Raw genomic sequence first — 15,764 nt, 5'->3', positions numbered from 1 at the left:
GGCCAGCTTGGGAATGGACGGAGTTCTTATACCTTTTATTCCCGGGAACCCTGTCTTGCACGCTTTCATCCTTTATTGATCGGACACGTATCATGCACCCTGCCCTCTCAAAGCCATTCAGGCTGGATTGTGATGCTGTGCTTTGTTTAACTTGGCCATATCGTTGAGTTGCTATTTATAATATTCAACTTCTTTGTTAGACAATGGCCATTCAAAACGTCTCCTGGTGTCTAAGCATTTCAAATGTCATTTTTAGATCACAATTACAAAGAACATCAATGAGAAGGATGCCCAACGTAAGTGAATGAATGCATTAGGATGAATATTTTATACTACCAAACCGATCGAGGAGGATCGGCAAATCTAAAGATCCAGAACAATACGGCCAATGCCCCGAGAGACACAGCTGAGCATCGCAGTATCCTTCTCATTGTCAAGTAGCCCGGTACCGCGATGTTCGACTCGACCACTGCGTACACCAACACGGCATGTCCCGCAATTACCCGCCTCGCATGTGGATGGGATATCAAATCCAGCAGATCGGAGCGCATCGAGCAGACTTTCGCCCGGCCCTACATCCACCTCTTTCTTGGTCTCGGCCAATTCTGCAGTAAATGGGTCACCTGTGCTGTTTGCTTGAAATGACTCGAAATGAATGTTCTGTTTGGGAAGGCCGAGTTCGTCTGCAGCGTTCTGTACGGCATTCATCAACCTCCCCCCGAGCAACAGTAGATATGTGTATTGCTGTCGGCTTGCTGAAGGGCTTTGGACACGTCGAAAGGCTTGTCCAACTTCTTGGAATAAATAGTCACGTTGGAGAGAGATTGGAGATACGGTTTAAATGCCACCTCCTCTTGTGATCGTACCACGTAGTGAAGGTGATATGATGCATTGCTTCGCTCTAATTCCAGGGCAGATGCAAGCAATCCCGTAATTCCAATACCTCCGGCGATAAGAGTATGGTGGTCGGCTTCCTTAGCCAGAGGGAACGTCGCGACGAAGTTGCTGATAGTGATCACTTCTCCTTCACGGATGGTCTGATGGAGATAAAGGGAGCCTCCTCGACTCGCATCTCGGTCCAGGGCCACTCCGAGGGTGAAACGATTCTGGTTGCCTCCAACCACCGAGTAGGCTCGGATGAGACGACCACCTAATTTCAAGCGCACGTGTGTTCCCGGCAGAGCTTCCTCCGGTGACATTCTGGGATGAACCGCCTCGAAAACAAAAGATTCAACGGCGGGTGTTTCTTTTCGCTTCTGCGCCAGTCGATAGTCGGCCCACATGTCGAGAGCCATGGAATCGTCACCCAGCAATCGTGCTTCTTGATCTTCGAATTTCTTATTGAGTCGGTTCTGGAAGATGTCTCGAATTTCATTGCCCAGCTCCTCAATCTCAGCCAGTTCCTTCATGATTTCATAGTTCTCCTTTTCGATATAGAGATAATGTTGAACGAGGGCTACTGTCCATTCCGGATGCGGCCGCTCCAGCAGCTCGATATCATCGCCCGCATGAATGGAGCCCTCGTGGAGGATACGATAAAACCAGCCCGTCCGAAACTTTTCCTGGGTGAGTCGCGATATGTTCTTTTCTTGGAATCGGTGGTTGAGTTTATAACAAGGCTGTCGGGGCATGCTAACTTGGACAATGACATCGCGCCCGATGCGATCAACGTCCCCGATGCAAGTATTACGCTCATTTGCATTGCGTGCAACCAGGTTTTCCCCAAACCCACCAACGCGAAAGAGATGTTCACTACCGCGTAGCTCTTTACCCCAGACATTGTAGTGCCGCGAGCAATACTGTAGCAGTGCCTTGTCTGGGCCGCCATGGAATTCGTAGGCATGCTCGTCGCCTTGACAGCCCAGCTTGTCCACGGTGACTGATCCGTACCGGACGGACTTGAAGATGGCGGACTGGAGTGGGAGGCCAAAGACCGGTTTGCCTTTTCCAGTGCGCACTTCGTCCAGCTGATCCCGCTGCCAGGGCTGCTCCAATTCGGCAATGATCAATTCTTCGCTGACGGTATGCATTTCTGCGTGTTATATTTTCAAAAGGTCATCGAGAATTCACAAGGGGACGGCGACACAAGACGGCGGTTGCGGAATACGCCGATAGCCCCCACGGCTGTGTGTCAGCTTGGTAATGGAATCGGGCCCGAGCACAAGACTGATATCGGGGTTCTGTGAAGCCCCGCATGGTTTACAAGGGTTATGAGACAGGCACAAAACCTTGGAAGCCGAGATGCATGTAGTTGAGGCCGAGAAACGGGCAAGTTCATAACTATCACATGATAGGCGCCAATTGTCAGAAGTGAAATTGTGTGACTAGTATGGTACTGAAAAAGTACCTTTGGCATTTTTAGTCCAGCGGTCAGATCGCCGACACCAATGGCAGTTGCCTCGCGCTTTGTTTGCCAAGTTTCTCGTTTCAAATCCGTGAGGAGAGTCGGGGTCACTATGCTGTCTCAAGTTCGTCTTGTCAGGCGAGGTCCTAACGCGTCTCCCTTGCCATATACCGCATCGCCGCTCAAGCTGGTCTTGAACGACCTCTGCCTGTTTGTTCAGAATTCATGGGCACTCCCGAACATCATTCTACCTCTTTGCCTCGGGCGAACGGCCTCGCTCGATGAGCTGCACCCGTCCTTTCAAAATGGAGTGTCAGTAGTCACCCAGACTTTCCTCACCGTCAGCCAACTGCTTTTTCTCTTTTCCGTGCCGCTTGGGATTATGTTCGTGATCCCCGCTCTATGGATCATTCTATACGTCACGATCAGTTTGGTCATGAACTTTGTGATTTGTATGCTGGTGTTGAACGGCTTCGGACGGGTCTTGGTGTCACAGGTGCCGGTGAATGAGCAGCCTGGCCATGAACGGGAGCAGTGGCTTTTTATAAATGGAGTGGCGGGCGGGTGAGTGCGGACGTCTAGAAAATGATCCCTCACTAAATATGCTTCCACCTAGTCATTATTGGGTACAAAATAATATCGATCAGTTATCGTACACCTTTGGTCGGAAAATCACCGGGATACACAACCGCACGTATGTACCACATACCCCTGAACGTCTGCGTGTGCGGTCTGACTGTTCTAGTGCTGGCTTGACTTTTGATCTGATCGAGTGTTTGATCCAGCGAGGCTTTGCCTACGCCACTGGTGACGTGCGGAGCGCCTACCCGATGGTCAAAAAGGCACTGTTAGATCCCGCATGTGAGAAGGTGGTCCTCATACTTCACAGCCAGGGGGGTATCGAGGGTAGCTTGATTATCGACTGGCTATTGGATGAGATGCCGCAGGACATTCTTGAACAGTTGGAAGTGTATACATTTGGAAACGCTGCTAACCACTTCAACAACCCTCGTCGTACGTGGCGACGCGGGCCCAACGAAGGCTCAAATGGTCACCGACGAGCCAACCGATCCATTGGATACATTGAACACTATGCTAATGCGGCTGACCCGGTCACTTGGCTGGGGGTTCTGCGTTTTGCCAATATTCCGAATCGCTATATGGGCCGGCTCTTTGTCCGCCCAGGATCAGGTCATCTGCTGAACCAGCATTATCTAGACAATATGTTCACCCTTGGCCCTGATATGAGAGTTCTGGAATCGAATCCTTTCATGGACATGGAAGTGGAGACCACAACAGACCCGGCTTTGGAGAGGACCATGGGCGGCTCAGAAGAGCCAGACGAAGGTCGGGAGGAAACACTACTTCCTATACCTATCATGGAGAACCGATCAAGACAGGCATACAAGCCAGACGATAACCGAGAGCCTCTTCGTGTGAAAGATTTCAGTCGTCTCTGGCAATACCGGAACGGAGGCTCGCCGGGACGACAAAAGAGCGATCAACCGCAAGACTTTGAATGCTTCTCATGCCTCGACAGGTAACACCTGACCACATAAGAGGAATGATTCTCGTGATCCGCAGATGGATTGCATGTTGGATATACCCCGGTTCGCACTGCGAGTCGGCACTTTCAAGCTCGAAATGTAGATTGGTGATGTTAGACTCGAGATCTAATGTATCTATGACCGCCTTAGCAGGCCTCTATGAATAAGGACAAACGTTTACTTCATCGACTGGTTGCCCTTCAGTCATCCCAGGAGGAATTGAATATCTTGTCACACGACCTTCGTCATAATTTGTAGAATGTGGTTTTGGGGATTGTACATGAGTTCAGACGAGCGCCACGGATTGGTGATATCCACAGCCAGACTCGAGCAGGTATCAAGGAAGTATATATCCTCTATCGTATCAGAAGCAAATAACGCCCATCGCCGTGCAATGCAAGTGGAAGATAGAATGGAAAAGAAGAGAAGTCGACCAATCATTTACCCTTCTTCTTATCCTTCTTCTTCTTTTCCGCGCCTGCTCCGGAGGGCTCGCCTCCCATCCCCGGCATGCCGGGCATACCAGGCATTCCGGGAATCTGGGGCATCCCGGGCATTCCTCCCATGTTCTGCATTTCAGCCATAGCCTCTTTGAATGGGTTGTCGCTAACACCGCCGCCACTGTAGGCTGGCGAGTGGATGGGCAGAATCTTGCCAATCTTCCAGCCGCGCGGGGCGGGAGGAGCCTCGGGGAGCTTTTCGGGCATAGGCAGTCCACGGATCCGTAACCGGTACGGTGATTGCTCGGTGGTGGGGTGAGCTTTCAAGTATTCCGCGACGAGGATGTAGAGGTGATGTTCTGCAGACAGACGGAATTAGCTATGCCCGAAAAAAGAGCAAATGTCCCCAGATCCGCCGACAGTGCCACCCCACAAGCGGTGGAAGAATCATTCGAAGACTTACTATTCTTGATCTTGGAATTCACCAATTTGCCATTCTCATCCTTGAGCAACACGCGCACTCGTCCGGGGTTCGCCCAATCCTTGGGGTGCAGCTTCTCGGGTTCCAAGCCCGCCTTCAATCCCAGCATCTGCACGGCGTCCACGATGTCACGAGCGAGCGGATTTTCCACTGCCAACTCGGCACCGACCTTGCGACCATCTGCGCGGGAGCGCGTCTTGTCAAAGTAGACAGGGTAGAGGCATTGGAAGTGTTTGGGGATTTCGCGCTGCGGCTCAGGCATCGGAGCCTGAGCCATGGGAGGAGGGTTCGATGGACGAGGAGCTGATGCAGGGACCGACGCGGGCGCGATAATGGTGTTTCCAGTAAGCGGCGTGTCGTCGGAGGGAGCGATCTCCTCGGGGTCGGAGTCAGACAGCTCCTCGACTTGGGCGTGGTGCGACATGATGTGAATTGGACGTGGAGTGGGCGATGGAGTTGGAGGAAGAAAGTGCGGGTGTGGCCTCTGCGCTTCTGTGTCTGTGCGGGCGGAGTCGGGGGCTCGCCAGTTGCCGCCGCTCTATGCGGGACTGCGAAAAACACCTACAATGGCAGCATCTTGATTGACATGGATCCTGCCTTCAAACTTATTGTAGTCACGGAATTTATAGTCCTTATCACCAATGCAATTTCGATAGACCCATTCATCATGAAATATCCTTGTAAAACGGTAGAAAGTGCTTCAGCCATACCGAATTACGCTCGAATGATGATATAATGCGGGTCCCCCCCATCTCTATGGTTTGTAGCTGACTGTTATATTGAAGATTTCCGAAGTCCTGCCTATATTCTTTTACTTAAAAGCCGTGTCTCATCTATATAAATGTACCTGGGTTGAGTCATCACCAAATGTTATTCCCCGCAGTCTTCCACACCAAGGCTCTGAGCGCCCTACCATCCGGAATAGGAATGCCTAGGGAGAGCCCCCCCCCCCTCAAATACGACTCTCTCTTGACACCCTTCAATCATAATACGCAGATAGCGATGCACAGTGGAAGCCCGGCGCTGAACCAATGGACCTATCGGCTTCCCCCCGCTCGGCATGCCGAACCCACTTATGCCCCGCAGGAATTGCCTCGGGTACTCGAGATTAACAAGTATAAGAGGAAGGCATTGTCCACTTCTCAGGACGTTGACTACATCGTTCTTGATATACTCCAAGTATCGTCTTAGACACCATATACCTCGGTATGTATTAACTAACTGAACACATTCCTTATACTAACATCATCTCGAGATTCCCTCCAACATGCCCAGCGCTGTTCTGCACCGAGACACCCGCTCCATTCCCAAGAAGGCTGTGGGTGGTAAGGGAATCTATCTCACTCTTGAGGATGGCACACGGTTTCTTGACTCGACTGGCGGCGCCGCTGTCTCATGTCTAGGTCACGGCAATGAAAAGATCAATCAAATGATTAAGGATCAGATTGATCAGCTTTCATACTGTCATTCGGCTTTCTTTGGAACGCAGGTCTCCGAGGATTTGGCTCGGCTCCTGACTGAATCTACTGGCGGGAAACTTTCCAAGCTGTTTGTAGTCAGCTCAGGTATGATGAGACTAACGACTGCAGTTATTCATTCTCCATTGAGCTAAAGAAATATTTCTCCTCAGGTTCCGAGGCCGTTGAAGCTGCCCTCAAATTGGCTCGGCAATACTTCCTCGAACTGCCGACTCCTGAACCTCAACGCACCCGGTTCATTGCTCGTCTGCCCTCTTACCATGGTACCACGCTCGGTGCCCTAGGTGCCGGCGGACATGTTCTTCGGAGACAGCCATTCGAGCCATTGTTAGCACAGAACACCTCTCACGTGTCTCCGTGCTATGCCTATCGAGGCAAAAAGGAAGGCGAGTCTGATGCAGACTACGTTACCCGACTTGCTGCCGAGTTGGACGCGGAGTTTCAGCGTGTGGGATCCGATAGCGTGTGCGCTTTTATTGCAGAGCCTGTAGTCGGTGCGGTATGTTATTCCATCAATGTTATAGAGGAGCCAAATATTCATCCAGGATATGTACCATAGGCTCTTGGCTGCGTTCCTGCTGTCCCCGGCTACTTCGCCGCCATAAAAGCTGTGTGTGAGAAGTACGGTGCCTTGTTGATCCTGGACGAAATCATGAGTGGCATGGGCCGCTGTGGCACTCTTCACGCCTGGGAGCAGGAAAATGTCGTTCCCGATATTCAAACCATTGGCAAAGGGCTAGGAGGTGGTTACGCCCCTGTATCGGGGATCTTGATCGGCGACTCCATCGTGCAGACAATGGACAAAGGCACTGGTGTCTTTCGACACGGGCAGACATATCAGGGCCATCCCATCTCCTGTGCAGCAGCGTTAGCCGTGCAGAAGACCATACAGGAAGATTCGCTCCTTGAGAATGTGCAAACTATGGGCTCTTACCTGGAGAGTCAACTGCGTCGACAGTTTGAGGATCATCCGTATGTGGGAGATATTCGGGGCAAGGGGCTGTTCTGGGGAGTAAGTATACAGTGAGCCAACTATCTCGAGGAAAGTGTTTACTAATCTAAACTCACAGATGGAGTTTGTCAAGGACAAAACCACCAAAGAGCCGTTTGATCCTCAGACCCGATTGTCATTCCTGATCCAGGAAAAGGGTTTGCAGCCGGAATACGCCGTCTCGCTCTATGGCTGCCCAGGTACAGTAGACGGTATCCGTGGTGATCATGTGGTGTTGGCTCCACCCTACATTGTGTCCAAGGACGAAATTGATATCATTGTGGAGGTGACGGCCAGAGTTCTAGCTGATGTTCTTGCGGAGTTGGAATTGTAACTAGAAACTATACCATCTAAATCAAGAATTGCTTACAATTTGTGAAGAAACAAGACTGAGCGAGGTATACCGAAAATACCAGTTCAAAGAATAATTCATGTGGGAGACTATACCACTATTGTACATTAAAACAATCCGAGGAAGATCAGCTCTGAGCTTCGATGGCGGCCAATTTTGGCGCAGCCGCATCAATTTCCATCTGTCCCTTCGCAGTCCCGTTCGACACGATCTCTTTCGGCATGGAAGATGCCGCCCACAGGCCAGCAACGGTCTCGACCGCTCTTTCAACAACCACACGAACGCGATCACGAAGAACAGGGTTGGTGCATTCCACCTCCAGGCTCTCCAGCCAAACTCGGGCGACATGCTTGTCGACCGTGATTTCGAGACCAGGGACCGGAATTCCCAGGGCCTGGAGACGATCGAGCTCAGCCGACTCGATGTCAGCAAGCCGTTCCTCGTTCACCTCGGTTTTAACACCGTCGGTTCCCTCGGAAGTGCCATTGACGAGATCAGATGGAACGCGAGGGCGGTCGATGGGGGCAATGTTGGTGCCGAACTGCGCCTCCAGCATCATGAGGAGACGGGCCAGTCGATCTTCAGCCCCCAGCTGAGAGTGGGGGTTGGGAAGAGCAGCAAAGTCATCGTCATGGTGGTGGTGGTGATGGTGATGGTGCTTGTTTTTCGCGGATTCTGAAAGGTAGCAGTTGTTAGCATAGTTCAACAATGCAAGTTCAATATAGTACATACGCTTCACGGAGGCTGGGCTGCTCTCGACCGTGAGAAGGACGGCCATGACAGCATCAGCAACTCCGTCGTTCATCATGTTGCCCTCCCACTCGAGTTCAACCTCCCGGGTCCGCGAGTGATAACGCAGTATAACACATCCCATGACAAGGAACGTTTGTGTCTCTTCCATGGAGATTTCTTCATCGGCCACCTCCTGCTTTGCACTTGATTCATCCGCATCCCCGTTGATTTCTGTCTTCGTTTCGGTCCTTGGGTTTGTTCCCACTTCTTCAATGGCTCCAAAAGTACCTTCGAGAGCCCATCGAATCAAGTCCATACTCGCAGAACTAAGGGTCAGGTGTTGCTTGCAAGTGATAGTGGTTGTTGTCAAACCGGCGTATTCACGAAGGTCATCTGGGGCCATCAAAGCCAGGTCAAAGCCGTTTTGAACGAGAACCCCAGCCATCAACTGGCTGTCATCCTCATCCTCAGGCGGCGCGATCTGTGCGAGCTTACCAACGACCTTGGCAAACTTGTCTTTTCTAAATGGGATGCGGACTTCGTCGCAATTTGCAGGAGTGTACACCTTGACCTTGATAGTTTTGTCTGCATTAAGACTCAGAAGCTTTGATTTGAGACGCATCATCTGATGTTTCTCGCCATGCACAAGGATCTACCAAATAGGTTAGTGGATAGCATGGAAAAAGTGAGGGCAATAGGTACATACCACGACTGGTGCAGCGACTTCTTCGATGAAATTGCGGTTTTCGACACCATCGACATGTGCAGCAAAACTGATTTCGTCGATAGTGCAGCGACGTGGAATCATCACTTTCTGATCTTCGTCATTGCCTCCAGGAACACGGCCACGGCCTTGGATTGCAGAAACTTTGGACATGATTGCGGGGATCTGGTCAGGCTCGTTGAGAAGCTGCTTGGCCATAGTTCCTTCGACACTGTAACCAGTCATAACGACTCCGTTACGTTCGCTCGGTGCCCACCTTTCGAGCAGCTCCCGACTGGTGCCCGTCTGTAACATACCAGGCGACGAAAGGAGCACACAAGGGGAAATATCTTCAAACCGCTCGAGACTCCGCAGACTTCTGATGAAGCGGAAATCCCATGGGCCGGCACTCACACTCTTGTCACCGCTAGCTTCGGCTTCCGCCATGCGTTGCCGGAAGAGCCGCTTGATGTTGTCATTCATTGCTCCAATATAGGTCTGATAAACAACCATGCATCTTCTTGCCATATTACCGATGTAGTAGATGGGAATTTTCTGCAGCTCCGGATGCCGCTCCCAGTATTCCTCAAGAATGAGTAGCAGCTCCTGGGCTCGTCCGAGGGCGAATACAGGCAGCAAAGCACGACCTCCGCGGTTCAAGATACCGGTAATTGATTTCATCAGCGCAGCCTCACGTTCCAGACGGGGCGGATTTGAGGATATACCGAATGTAGATTCAGTAATCAGAACATCGATCTTGATGCCTCGAGGGACCTCTGCAGGTATCAAATGCCGGTCCTCCTCGCGGGAATAGTCACCCGTGAATAGGAGATTCAATCCAGCAATCGACACCAGAAACATTGCGGCGCCTAATACATGGCCGGCTGGATAAGGGGTGATTTTTATGCCGTTGATAGTATGGGTAGTGTTGAAGTCGATCGTTTCGATCAAAGGAAGCGTTGACAGATGGTCTTGCTCGGTATAGAGGGTGGTACGCTGATCAGAGGAGGAGGAGGTATTGCTGACACGAACATTGTCCTGAATGAGCCATTTGTAGATTGCCTAGAAAAATACGGATTAATTCGCCATATCCAGCGCCTGATGCCGGAGATACGCACCTTGGTGGCATGGGTCATCATGACACGACCGGCAAAATTAGTCTTGCTGAGAACATAGGGAAGGGCAGAGGAGTGGTCGACATGAAAACTAAAGGAGCACAACGTTAGCAAACTGTCGCAAGAATAGTGAGATGTAGATATGTTCAAGTGCCCTAGGAAGGTGTGAGATAGACAACACAGCCGCCAGAACTGTATCTGGCGTTTGGTATACAGGCAAAGTATGAAGCGGGGCGGATGGTAGAATCAACAAGCATAATCTCCCAGTGCTCCAATCCAAGTATAGTCGATCCAAAAGTGCATCGGGGGGAAGAGACAGGGGCATTGCACGTACTGGCTAATCAGCAAAACGTCAACCGTACTCAAGTCGAACTCATCAAAAAATGGAAGCGCGGAGAAGCCTTCTTTGGCCGGATGCATTCCTGCGTCGAGCTATGAGGTCGCATATCAGCTCGGCGTCAATTATAATGGTATTGCGGATCAGATCAGGCCTACCATAACCGTCTTGCCCTTGTACTGTATGATATGACATGATCGTCCGACCTCGTTTCCTCCTCCCAGGCAGTAGAATGCAAGCTCATCTGACGGGTCGACCGGCTCATCGTCGACGGCCGTACCCATCGCAGAAACTTTGCGCTTAGCTGCCATCGTGGAGCGAGTAAAGGTGTTTGCGTCCTAAGGTCAGGCGAATCCGAGATCGATTCGACGGAGCAGTTGAAGCGAAGGGCGCAGAGGCCCAAGTCGCGCGGTTGGGGAGCCTGGCACTGAATGAACACCGAATACCCTGGCTCTATTCCATGTGGCGTAATCGAGGCAATTCCCGTGACAAGAAGTAAAGAGAATGCGATGCGGTGAAAGCCGCGACGCAGCAGGAGCTGGACGTGGGCGGGTCACGTGCAGGCAGCGCGATCCGCAAAACCTCGAGAAAGCTCCCTAACCCGCTTCGTCCCGCATCTTCTGCTTCATCATCGTCGACCTTTTCACCTCGAGTTACCCAAGCTCATCTTACGCGTCAACTTCATGATTCAGCAGCTCTTCTGAGATGGTCACATCTGGTGCCATCTGGTGGTGCGAGCAAGTTGCTCACTTCGATAACCACGCGTGACGTGCCTTCACCTCGCCCGAACTGCGCGACATCAGACTCTCTCGCCTCTTATTCGAATCGTCGCTCAAATATCATTCACTATGGCGCAAGCTAGGCATCCACAACAGCAGCAGTCGCCGCCGCCGCCGCCGCCGTTCTCCACGCAGCCGTTCTCCCCTCCCGTCTCCTCTCCGTCTCCTCACGCAACATCCCCCCTCAATGGCGGCCCAGCACCTCCCCCATCTAAGAAGCCGCGCCTGTCACCGATTCCCCTATCTCAAGCGCAGTCCCCGTATGCCTCTCCGGGCTTCAGCGCGATGCAACTTCCTCAAGGCCAACCTTCAATGAACGGAACAGCCCCGAACAGCATGCCCTCTACCCCTATCGCTCATCCCGGTGCTCCTCTTCCGCCGGCCGCCCCAGGAACGATGGGACCGCCTTCTGCGCCGGCAAATCGTCCCGTTGATGCCTCTGAACTAACGGATGTTCTGGCATCATCCGGTATCGACGTTCGAGAGGAAGAAGCTTTTCTTACGCGCAGCTTCTCGGGTCAAAATGCGCAGGCGCAGCCTCCTTCCCGAGGCCCACCACCTATCAATACGTCTTTTGCATCCCAGCCGTCTACAGGAACAATCTCGGCCTCTAGCAGCTTCGGTGACATCAAGCCGATGCTCCACCAGGCATCGTTCTCATCACAGCCAGTTTCGCAGATCCCAGCGCCCTTCAAAGATCCCAACGAACCTACACGAGAGGACTCAGAGGCAGCAAGAAGAGCGCAATTCGAGCTGCAGTCCCCATTTCTCTGGACGAAAGTCCTGGAACAGAAAATCCAGAAAAGAGGATTCGATCTGGGTGTTCGCATTCCCTCTGAAGGCCTCTTCCATCCAATGGCTGGGAAACAAGCTCCTATTGAAATCACAGGTCGAGATGGGTCTTCAGTAACTCGAACAGGATGTACAATTCTGAACCAGGAGGGCGCGCCCTTGGTTGACATTCTGAATCTTCTGTCTCTCTCGTGCGAGGAACGACTTAGGGGGGTAGTTGACTATGCTTCTGCTCTCTCTCGCAGCCGACGAGCGCATTCTGGAGGGACAATTCCTCAGGAGTGGCAGGACATAGCACAGCCTCTGGGGCCAGTCACTGGGAATTCCGCAACTCCCTCGAAGCGTACGTATTATTACAGGAAGTTTGACCTTTCATATACTGACAATCTCTTTAGGGCCTCACCTTGATAGCGAGACTACCAATTCCAAGCCTATTTCTCAGCGATATATCGGCCTGGTGAACAGAGAATCCTTGCAAGAGAACCGACGTGAGGCAAAACGCAACAAACGCAGCGCGAACGCCATTTTGGGTGAAAGTGCCAGTATCCAACCTTCCGATACTGCTCCCTCCACACCCATTGCCGAACGAGCACCCAGCTTCGATAAGAAGTCGATGACGAAGAAGGAAGCGAAGAAGCTGATTGATACAAAGGCCAGCGAGGCTCAACAACACCAACAGTCTGTGGAGACGGCTAGATTGGCAACCAACAGTATGCTGTCAGGCCGCATGTTCGGCTCCAAAAAGTCTTATTCATGGTTGAAGCCGGGTGGTTCGTCTAGCGGATTTTCATCCCCATCGCGTCCAAATCCCCCAACGACTCCAACCCCTGGGCCCGAAAAGTCCAGTCGCCCCGGGGAACAGCCTCTCACCAACCAGGCAAAACGACTCGGAACGTGGCGCGAGGATCAGGAGAAGGGAGCTGGCATCCAAGTTCGGGACATCCTGTTCATGCTCGAGGCTGATGGACGGGCCACCAAGCACATCCAAAAGGGCTATATGAAGGATCCGAAGGAGGACCGTGACCGCGGGGCCTGACGAAGTCACACTTGTAACCTTATTTTCTTTCATTTTCTTGTGCCTCTAATTTGTTCTCTACCCGGAGGTTATTTGCATTGTCTGCGCGCGGTTTGTGGCGTTGGGAGGTTTGCACCGGAGATTGCCGGGATCTTTGATTTCTTCCATCTACTGCATCTTTCGTGGAGGATAGAGTTACCTTCCCATAAGGACCAGATCCGCTGCTTCGCTGTGTTTGCTAGGTCTACGCGTCACCCATCGAATACAGCTAAGTTGCGGGCAATAAAAAGAGTGACATTAACGTCGTTATAATCGGCAGCCGCCATGATTTCTCGATAATTCGTTCATCGCACAACCGGCTCATTCTATCGGGCATTATATCTGGCCCAGCGCCTCGCGTGCTCGGCTCATTTCACCTTCGGAAGGCATGTTGACAATGGCCAAGTACAAAACTTGCTATATCAGAGATTAGCTTGAGATTTGTTGACGATCTTCGAGGCCTCTTACCTTCTTAAGCAACTTCGCAACTGGTGTCAGAGGGCTCATGTTGTCCTTATTGTCTCGCAACGATGGCAACTTCTCAAGTCCCCTGTCTGCATTATCCGTTCCGAAACGCCCCCTGGATGGGGCCTGTGTAGAGTCTTGGGGGCTTCGCAGATCCCTCACATTTCCAATGATATCTTGCAGCCCAAAGACCCCACCGTGCGGCGCATGAGGTGCAGGCTCATTCGAATTTGTATCCCAACGGGAATAATTGGTATTCGTCGCGTTGAGTGAACATCCTCTTCCAAATCCCTGCCCGCCCTTCAAGCCTGAGAGCTTCTCTCTCGTAATGTGGCCACCAGTCACCAGGGCAATGAGATCACCGCTACTGGCCGGGTGGTTCGGGTCAGCATATCGCGATGTGAAAGTCGGCTTGGGGCCCTGGTTCAAGTGACTGTCGGGGTTTTTGGCTGTCTGTTATTGCAGATGAAGGTCAGTAAACTAAATTCGGAAGTGTGTCGAGACAACTTACAAACTTGGCTTGGGCCCGCTTATCCATATATTTGGCGACGAATTCTTTCTTTTTCTTCATCTTTGATAGCTTTTTCTCGGCATCTTGATCGGCGGCCAATTCGTCGATCTGCGGGAAAATCAGAGGCGCAACCTCTGGAAAGATATTGCCATATGTCTTTCCATCGGAGGATTTGAGCTTGTGCTGGAGTCGTCCCAGCATATCGGAGCTACCACCATTGGCGGCCTTGGAAATGAAGTGGTCGAGATCAACCGTTGTGGATGGAGCATCGGAGAGTTCAGGGTTCCAGGTCATCACGAGGCAGTAGAGACCCCGAGGCTGAAAGAACTCTTTATTGACCTTATCGAAGAAGGTGTTTGTCCTAATGCATTGTGATCAGCACCTGGGAAATGATGTCGTGGTTCAAGTGAGACTCACTTTCGACGACCATCAACGGCAATTGCAACGTCCGTAGCAATATTAATGGCTATTGAGACGGCAATTCCAGTCACAAAGGGTAGCCACATGGTCCCGATGGACGCCAGGTTGATCGCATTGAGCCATGGTGATGCTTGGCAGGCCTTCTCGGCGGTAGCAAGGAAATCAATGAACATGGCTTGGTCAATCCCGCAATCGCCGAGAGCAGGAGCATACGCGCGGATGAAGCCGCGTGTACGATCCTTGGGTCTGCGCTGGGGCAGGACAACGGGAGCTGATAATTGAGTCCGCGGTGCTTCCGGGTTAGGTGTGTAGGGTGGTGGAGCAGGATACACGGAGATGAAGCGATCTGCAAGACGGCCCTCGTCCATATCCTCCTTCGATCCTTTCTCTTGCAATGGGCGAGCGAGCTCATCCTGTGCTTCATCGAGTGCCCATTGCTCTTCTAGGGTCCCCGACCCCGTTCTCTCCGTGATGCCGAGTTCCTGTACCGACAATTCGGGAAGTTTATGTTCATCACCATCCGCGGGACTCGTACTCTGCCTTTGGTCTCTTTCGTTTTCGCGGCCGATCTGACTCTGTTTCTTGGATTTGCGAGCAGAGATACCCTCCGAAACGAGGCCAATACCTGCGGCAATACTTTGGACGGCTTTGCGGGTTGCCATACTCTGATTCAATTCCCTGTCGGTGGTACGCTAGGTAGTTTCAGGATCGTAATTGAAATTGATGAATACTGCAAGGTTCTAGGAAAGATTCAATAGACGCGGAAAGCAACGCCCTTTTAAACCGTCCAACTTGGTATCGCGAAGTATACTCAATTGGGGGCCAGTCGCGACGTTTGGATCTATAGATCGCGTATTCAGCAAGTCAAACCACCAGCCGTGACTTTGGTGTACAAAATGCCCGAATGATTGGCTCGAGCAGCAGCAGTCCCAATCGGGTGAGGAGTGCGATGGCTGAGCCCGGCCCATCCGATGCTTATTTATCACGGCTGCCTGGGGCTACGAAGCTATGCAGCTTAGCGTCCGCAAATGACATTCCCCGAGGATCGCTGCAGCCATTCCAGTGTGCTCCTTCGGAGGCAGTGTCTGCGCCACAGACCCCGCGGGGAAAGCGACCCTGTTCACGTCAGCCACCAGGTAGTCCCTAAGGCCGAAGGGCCTAAACGATGGGCCCTGTCGATGAAGGCGTGATTCAATGTTACGTCAAAAGAGCACAGTCTCGGA

General features: G+C 51.9%; 7 protein-coding genes across 7 annotated transcripts; 3 read left to right on the top strand and 4 right to left on the bottom strand.

Annotated features, from left to right (window-relative positions):
• Nucleotides 1-363: 363 nt before the first annotated feature.
• Nucleotides 364-2,030, bottom strand: N7498_005925 (uncharacterized protein; the record flags this gene model as incomplete). The annotated part of the gene is made up of 2 exons (XM_058452987.1): nt 364-693; nt 867-2,030. The coding sequence occupies 2 exons, from the start codon at nt 2,028-2,030 to the stop codon at nt 364-366; spliced, it is 1,494 nt and encodes a 497-aa protein (XP_058309525.1).
• A 357-nt stretch (nt 2,031-2,387) lies between these two features.
• N7498_005924 (uncharacterized protein) lies at nt 2,388-3,888 on the top strand (the record flags this gene model as incomplete). The annotated part of the gene is made up of 3 exons (XM_058452986.1): nt 2,388-2,908; nt 2,961-3,038; nt 3,090-3,888. 3 exons carry the CDS (start codon nt 2,388-2,390, stop codon nt 3,886-3,888), a joined length of 1,398 nt encoding a protein of 465 aa, XP_058309524.1.
• Nucleotides 3,889-4,328: 440 nt separating this feature from the next.
• On the bottom strand, nt 4,329-5,236 carry N7498_005923 (RNA-binding signal recognition particle subunit SEC65; the record flags this gene model as incomplete). Its single annotated transcript, XM_058452985.1, has 2 exons — nt 4,329-4,690; nt 4,795-5,236. 2 exons carry the CDS (start codon nt 5,234-5,236, stop codon nt 4,329-4,331), a joined length of 804 nt encoding a protein of 267 aa, XP_058309523.1.
• Nucleotides 5,237-6,079: 843 nt separating this feature from the next.
• On the top strand, nt 6,080-7,615 carry N7498_005922 (aminotransferase, class III; the record flags this gene model as incomplete). The annotated part of the gene is made up of 4 exons (XM_058452984.1): nt 6,080-6,377; nt 6,443-6,789; nt 6,850-7,302; nt 7,361-7,615. 4 exons carry the CDS (start codon nt 6,080-6,082, stop codon nt 7,613-7,615), a joined length of 1,353 nt encoding a protein of 450 aa, XP_058309522.1.
• A 145-nt stretch (nt 7,616-7,760) lies between these two features.
• On the bottom strand, nt 7,761-10,831 carry ysh1 (cleavage polyadenylation factor subunit YSH1; the record flags this gene model as incomplete). The annotated part of the gene is made up of 6 exons (XM_058452983.1): nt 7,761-8,308; nt 8,366-9,017; nt 9,072-10,130; nt 10,187-10,274; nt 10,518-10,615; nt 10,679-10,831. The coding sequence occupies 6 exons, from the start codon at nt 10,829-10,831 to the stop codon at nt 7,761-7,763; spliced, it is 2,598 nt and encodes an 865-aa protein (XP_058309521.1).
• A 537-nt stretch (nt 10,832-11,368) lies between these two features.
• Nucleotides 11,369-13,127, top strand: N7498_005920 (uncharacterized protein; the record flags this gene model as incomplete). The annotated part of the gene is made up of 2 exons (XM_058452982.1): nt 11,369-12,434; nt 12,487-13,127. 2 exons carry the CDS (start codon nt 11,369-11,371, stop codon nt 13,125-13,127), a joined length of 1,707 nt encoding a protein of 568 aa, XP_058309520.1.
• Nucleotides 13,128-13,481: 354 nt separating this feature from the next.
• N7498_005919 (uncharacterized protein) lies at nt 13,482-15,203 on the bottom strand (the record flags this gene model as incomplete). Its single annotated transcript, XM_058452981.1, has 4 exons — nt 13,482-13,562; nt 13,614-14,063; nt 14,122-14,482; nt 14,539-15,203. 4 exons carry the CDS (start codon nt 15,201-15,203, stop codon nt 13,482-13,484), a joined length of 1,557 nt encoding a protein of 518 aa, XP_058309519.1.
• Between the last annotated feature and the right edge of the window lie 561 nt (nt 15,204-15,764).

This window comes from Penicillium cinerascens (assembly GCF_028974065.1).
Source record: "Penicillium cinerascens strain IBT 15544 chromosome Unknown contig_5_segment0_segment0, whole genome shotgun sequence".
NCBI classification, from domain to species: domain Eukaryota; kingdom Fungi; phylum Ascomycota; class Eurotiomycetes; order Eurotiales; family Aspergillaceae; genus Penicillium; species Penicillium cinerascens.
This window is presented reverse-complemented; position numbering and strand designations above follow the sequence as displayed.